Below are 7,415 nucleotides of genomic sequence, written 5' to 3'. Positions count from 1 at the left end.
TTGGAGAAACTTAGACTCTTCTTTTGAGGTATGATAGTTTAACTTTTGTATACGTAGATAAACCAATTACAGTCTGCCCACGGATTAAATGGAATTGGCAAGCAGCTAGTTAAGATGAGTCTATCTGAATGAGGGGGGAAAAGTAAAAATTTGATGCGCGTGTTCTGCTCATTTGAATGTAACTCTGCTAAATTTAGAGGCTAACATACATCAGCAAAAGCTGACATCCCTAAAAACTAATAGATGCGTCCATTTCCGCCTGTAAACCGGATGTTTACCATTCCATCTGATCGGTGATCAGACCGCACTGCATTTCTTTTCTTAGTCATAGATGATTTTTTTTTTTTTTTTTTAATCCTCCTGCGATTCCACCTTTTCACGAAAAAATATCAACGGAATTTCATAACTACTTTTTTAGCACTTTTAGTCGGACATTTTTACTTGTGTTACGAAATTTAATGACTTTATTTAGTTGTTCATCTTTGATCAATAAATCGATAATATTCTATAAATATATCTCCTAACAATATCTTAATAAAATTCCTGTAAAGGTGTTTTGCATTACAAAAGCACTTTAGAAAATCTTTTGCTCTAAACACTAATTAAATATTTTCTATAACGGTAATAATTTATTTTAGCTTTTATAAATAAATCTCGCATAAAAATATGTACTTTTTAAAACTCTAGATACAGGTTTTTATATTTTTTTGGTCTAACCTAAAGGCTACTTTCCCAACTTTCCTAAATAACGTTTTAGGTAGAATATAATTTTTTCTCTTATAATCGTTCTTACTTTGTTGCGAGGACAAAGGCAAACAGTGTAAATGTAAGGGTTTTTTTTGTATTACGATTACTATATTAACGCTTTAAATATTCGAAACATTTTGCTTATGCATTTAATAAAAATGCAATGCACATAATTGCTTTCAAAACGTGTGATGTTATTGCAGTTGCAAAATAAGAAGTCCGATAATTTTAACTTTGGCTCAAGGTAACTATAAGTCATCAATAAACAATCAGGAACATAGGTACGGATTTAAAAAACATTCTTTGGTGTGATATAAAAAAAATTTCTGTGGTGCGGATACAGCCGATCACTTGAACGTACAAACATAAAGATATACTAACCGTTGTTTTTCAAAAGTGAATGTTTTTCTGTATTCACACCGATTTCTTTTTAGCAAATCTTTGGAAATTTCTTTTAGAAGTTGGAATTTTTGAAAGAAAAGAAAAAAGAGTAAACATTAAACGAAAAGTTAAATCATTGGTTTTGAGTGATTCTTTTTGTACATTAAAATTATAATTTTGACCACCTCCTTTGATGGTAGTTAATTACCAGCAAACAATACGGAACAGAGAAACTTTCAGAAGAATTATAGTTTTAAAGATGATGTTGTTTTCCACAGTGTAAATTCATACATCAAAAACAAAACAAGTTTAAACTATTTCGTTTTCGAAAACAATTTTGTTTTGTACGATCGTACAAAACGATGATAGAAGTATCTTGTTTCTCAGATTAATACTCCAAATTATCTTTTAGTTTCTCTTTGAGAACTTAGTAGTGATTGATTTCAGACATAGTAACTGTACAGAATGAAGCAAGGATTATCATTCAGCTATAACGCTATCGTCATTGTTGATTGAATTCAGCACCACATTTTAAATAGTTTAACTTAAAAAAAAAACTTATAGTCCTAATAACCCTTATACAATAATAACTCATGAGAACTTGTCCAATTCAAACACAAAGTTATGGTAACAGCAAACAATTCGTAATAGGTGGTAATAGTTAACCAACAAACCTTTTTGGTGCAGTTTCGCACTAAAATTTCGTTTGATATCCCAGAATGGCTATGATGGGGACCAATAAGAAAAGTTATATTAAGTCACCCAAAGATATATTTAAAAATTTTATCGCAGGCATAAAAGTTGAAACTATTTATGCCGTGTTATAACGGGCTCAAAATGTTGCAGATTCACGCCATTTTATTATCATAATATCAATCAATCACAACTATGCTAAATCGGAACCTAACAACAAACCGTTGTTGAAAACACTATTTCAAAAGATGTATTAAAATCGGACAGCTAACCCTTTCAAGGCAGCCTAAAACATTTTCTGGATTTCATAACATGACGCGAAAATAACGGCAACAATGTAAGTAGGACAAGAAGACGGTTCGCCTGACAGCACATCATAAATTACGACAACTCAACACCGCACCTGAATCGAGACAGATTACTTATCTCGTCTGCGCATTGCAGAAAATCGTGGAAATGAAGATTCGGAAAGCAGGGCCTGAGGTACATTGAAGCTCAGTCTTGGCACATGGGCGGATTGACATATCCGAGGAAGTTGAACTCCAGGAGGATGGACAGCACGAGGAATACAGCGTAGACACTCAGAAGCACGATGCCAAGTCGGCGAGTCAACTGCCAATGGCTCATGGTGATACCACCAATCTGGAAGGAAAAATACCATTACACCAATGAACATGATGCAGTCAACTCTCAATAGCTGAAAGTAATAAGGGGCCTTCTAAAGCCTTCGAGTTATTGGTTGTTAAGAGGTATGGGAAAATCCCACGAAAGTCCAAGATCCTATCTAGGGTAGCGGCACGTCCACCATCATGAGGCTTGCTATGATGAAGTAACTTGTTTTGCTTCTTGATTGATTGTGCATCAACATCCTCATATATATAATAGCCGATGATTGAGTAATAAGTGATACCTTGACGTGTGACTTTCCAGTGGAGGTAATAAGAAACCACATTTTAGAACCAAAACACGTTTCTTCACCATAGGAGGGCCCGATTTTGACCTTCTACCCAACATGCTAGGAAAGGGACATCCTCCCACATTCTGCTAACAGTTGCATCTCATAAAATAGAGAATTAGAAGTAAACACATTTTGGCGGGAAAGTTTTCCCATCGCTTGTTTTGAGTAAACGACACTTGGAATTCAGAAGGGCATTTTCCTCTCTCTGTGACACCCGCATTGGGTCAAAAGGGGTTAGCTTCTTTCGGAGATTTCAAACATTTTCCCGTCTCCGAGTCACAGCTGCAGGATATAACTTCTGAAGTTCTGACATTTTCGAACCCATAAAATAAAAGACTTAGGAATAACAAAATTCAAATCTGACACTTTGCGACACTCCGTACTCCATAAAACATAGGGTTTTCCTAGAAGCTGGCTCTCCAGATGTTGAACTATGATCCTCGGAGAATGCGTCCCGATCAGGGAACTGCATCCCCCGGTACAAAATGGGGAGTCAAAATTTTTCGGGAGAAGGAGAGAAGATAGAGTTTTGAGGGCAGAAGAGCTTTCCCGAGCGGGGTTTTTCTCCGAGACGTTTTGTCCAGAGTCATGATAGAAACGTGCTCCCGCGAGTGCCTTTGGATTACTTAATGGAGAAAGAACCGAAATCTTGGTACGTACTATACTAGCTCCCACTTCCCACTACTTAATTTAAACCAGTAGATCAAAGTTTAATTTCTTTGGAGAGCAGAATTATGATCGATGTGTTTAATTTTTGAAATCCTTAACGTTTTGAGTATTAATGTTTAACTCCTGACTAAATATCTAAACGTAGGTTAGAATTGTATAAGAACTATTTTATTTAATAAACTTTCAACGTGCTATAATGAATCCAACTATTATTTCTTCTATATTCTACAGTTCAAAAGTCCTCAAAATGAAACACAACTCTTTGTACCTAACTCCACTATGGGGTTTACGGCCCAACAGTAGCAGATAGGGAGAAAGTATTGTTTAACCCCAAGATGGCGGACGTGTCGCTACATAAACTACGATCCAGGGCTTTAGTTCCCACAGGCGTCTTAATTTGAGTTTGACACCCAATGAAAACTTCGAGATAGCGGAATAATCGATCTATCGTGAGTTGACTGTATATATTGAGGATTCTGCTGAAATGAAGAAACATAGTTTACCTGTGTGCGGAAAGATATTGTGAGACAACGTTCGGGACCATCATTTCGAATTTTTACAAAGAGGAGAGGGGTTCCTTACAAGCATTTAATTGTACTCGATGCAAATTTTATCGAAAAACCACAAAAAGAAAACTTACTTATCTAAGAAAAAACATTAATTCTTTAAAGCCAGGACAATTAACTTACCTCCCCCCTCCCCTTCCCTAATGATGGGTCTGAAAACGTCAAAGAACACGAAATCACACAAGTGTCTCCAAAATGCAAAGAACATTTTTTTCATCGTGAAAAAATTCTGAGTTTCCAGGGGATGATAGGAATAAATCACTATGACATAAGGAAGTGATGCTGGGGCACAAACCATGAAAGATGAGAGTTTTTCCTACATACTGCTCCCATCATATTTTTACTTTAAAAAACTTTTACCCAATAATCTTTGAGAGGGATTTACTGTTTTTTTAAAAAGAGTAAAGCAAAGAGAAAAAAAAGATGGTTAAAAAAATATCCTGATGCATACATAGTCTCACACATGACTATTCAAAGTTTATTTTGTCGACGTTGCTAGGATTTCATGGAAAATTAGCTAAATTACTATAATGTTTTCCGCATACGCCCCCTCCCCACACACACAAAAAAATATCCTACCTTCTTCAGGCACAATTTTTGGGCAAGATTTTTATGTATCTGACAAGGGAATGGAATGTTTCTGCTTAGCACCCAGAAGCTTATAACTTTTTGGGGTATAAAAAGAGGTTCATGCACAGCAATGATATTATGCGCACCAAAAAGAAGTGCACCGGACTGAGAATGATCTGAGGATGCAATTGTTTGCTGAATGATGCTACGCTTAACTCGTGATTGGGGTTGCTCGTGAAAAATGTTCCGCGCTGAATGAAAAATGGTCATGAAGTTGAAAATGGAAAAACGTTTGACCTCAGTGAAGGAGGCGGAATCGATGAAACCCATGAACAGTGCTGATAGAACCGTTGCAGGAACAGTGAATATTTCAATATCAAAAGCGGCTGTTCAAAATTACCTGTTCTTAAGTTGTAGGAATGAAGGGCTAACAAAAAATTTTCTGAATAACCTCTAATCAAAAGTTTGCAAAAAAACTTTTGATTAGAGGTTATTCATCAATAGAGTTATTAATTTTTATCGTAGTTGTTTTGTTTATTGTGATTCAATGCCTTTAAAACGTTTTAGAAATGCAATATTAAATTTCAAGCTGTTGACAAGTTTTTAATAGGCCTTATTTTTTTATTTGTATCTCTTCGGATTTTTAAGGATGTAAAAAATTCTTTACTCATTCTGTTATTGAATCATATTTAAAAGAGTTTCAATACATTTAATTTTTTTTTTAGTCTTAACCATCGAGAAGGAATGAAAGGTAGAGAGAGCGAAGCCTAAAAATTCGGAAGCAAAGATCCCAAGTCATGTGATACATTGGAAAGTGAAGCATTGGAAGAAATTAGTTTCTTCTGCTCGTTTCACTTCAAACGCGTCTCCCATTCGTCGAAATTGAACCATGTGACTTGAGATCTTGAGCCATTGATTGGACTTGCTCCCTCTAGTTGCAATTCCTGCTCTATGGTCTTAACAGTTATTGTCAGTCCTAATGATTATATGCTGAACACAATTACTTACTGTTATAACGATTGTTAGAAAGAGAAGTACCACTGAATAAACCATTCCTCTACTGTTGATAACAGCCTGAAAAATGAATAAAATGTGTTATTTCTTCATGATTGTACAAACATACTATACATTAAAATTACAAACTTGTTAATTTACTATAGATCCAGGTTCGATGATGGCAGTTTGGATAAACCATGGTAAAGCTAGCCCAATCAAAATATCAAAGATGTTACTGCCCAAACTGTTAGACACGGCCATGTCTCCCTGACCTGAAAAAAAGAAAAAAAAAAAACATAAGGGAAAAAAAATCGAAAATAATATTTAACATAAGCAGAAAGACTATTTGGCTGTTGACATTTATTGGGAAAAAACAATTATATATGACTAGTCGACCCGTGCGGAACTCCGCACTGTGCTTCAAATCGTTTCATAAGGCATTTCGCTCTTTAAGAATTTCAAAGGAAGAACATTATGAAGAAGAACCGAAAAAAAAGTAAGCGCAGAAGAGAAGGCATGTAATTTAAAGACATCTGTAACAAAACCTCGTTAAATACAACGTTGTGATAATTTGATCATAGCTCCCCTTTTAATCGTACATATTTTCAATGCAAACATAAATGTCATTAAAAGTGTGGCTTAGTGGTGACTCGTGAAAAAGCAATAATTGTGCATGTGAAAAAACAGGTTGTGGCAAATACAGTCCTGCACATGTCAGCATCTGACGTGAAAAAAAGAAACATTAAAGAGATATTTATTGGCACGTATTCGAATTGGCGCCATTCTGACTAACAGCCCGACACCCCAACAAACCTAGCAATTGCGCCTTCCTTTTCGAAAGCTATTCATTGAAGGAATGCGTAGTAAAAAACAGCAAAAAAGCTTTTTGCCAAAAAAAAAAATAATAATAAGATCATGCATCTGTGTTTTGTCATTAACCAGCACGATACGATTTAAAATTATTCGCAAAGCATGGAATTTGATTAAAGAATGACGAAGATCTCACGTAGCGATTGAAACAAACATTCTAGAGAAGTAATAAATTTGATTGAAAATAAGTGTTTTTATCTTTGAATATTGAACTATTTCACATAGAAGGTAGCTTTAACCGTTACGGCTTAAACGCCCTCACATGTTTCTCTTTTAATCGAACACTTAAAATTCAAAACCAAAACCAGTTGAACTGAGTCCGTTCTTAAGTGTAATTTTTCGAACGTAGACAAAATGCATTTTTTTTTTCAGCAGAAAGCAGAGGAGTAGAAAATAATTTCTTGCTAATGAAGTTGATAATACTTTTAATGCTTTATATCGTATTCGCGCGAATAAAAAATTAAAGGTTTACTGAGTGAAACTCGTAGTTTTAATCGGGCGTAGTATTTTTTCATTTGTACAAAAGGTCGAACACTGCTATTAGAAACATCTACATTTTAGCATACAATAAAAATGTTTTTCTGCACAAAAAGGATTTCTTTAGGTAAATCTAATACTTTTTTATGCTTACATTATGTTGAGTGGTCTGGATGTAGTCAAAGAACACAGTTCGATTAACAATCAACTTATCCGAATGATAACTGTAGCCTGCATAAAGGAGTCGAAACAGCAAGTAGCATTCCCACTGCATTTATTTTATTAGGTGTGTATGTTATGAGCACATGTAATGCGTAATACTAATATAAATTTGATATTATGTCGGACAGCCCAAGCTTGCCCGAAGTTCAGATAGTTTATAGCCGAACGCTCTACCGAAAAAAACTTATCAATTAAACCGAACAACTAAGTCCAGTGCTGTTAAGCTTTATTAAAATATGAACACACACAAAGGCTATTTTTTTTTT

At 35.0% G+C, this 7,415-nt stretch overlaps 1 protein-coding gene across 1 annotated transcript in view; it reads right to left on the bottom strand.

The window, feature by feature from the left end:
* Positions 1 to 2,316: 2,316 nt before the first annotated feature.
* Positions 2,317 to 7,415, bottom strand: part of LOC129228328 (sodium/potassium/calcium exchanger 3-like) — a 183,838-nt gene continuing 178,739 nt past the window's right edge. The window contains exons 19-21 of the mRNA XM_054863005.1: positions 5,740 to 5,852; positions 5,593 to 5,658; positions 2,317 to 2,463 (exon numbers count right to left, since the gene is read on the bottom strand). Of these exons, the coding sequence (XP_054718980.1) occupies positions 2,317 to 2,463; positions 5,593 to 5,658; positions 5,740 to 5,852 (326 nt within the window). The remainder of the gene's footprint in view (positions 2,464 to 5,592; positions 5,659 to 5,739; positions 5,853 to 7,415) is intronic.

The sequence above is a fragment of the Uloborus diversus genome, chromosome 8 (genome assembly GCF_026930045.1).
Source record: "Uloborus diversus isolate 005 chromosome 8, Udiv.v.3.1, whole genome shotgun sequence".
NCBI lineage: Eukaryota > Metazoa > Arthropoda > Arachnida > Araneae > Uloboridae > Uloborus > Uloborus diversus.
This window is presented reverse-complemented; position numbering and strand designations above follow the sequence as displayed.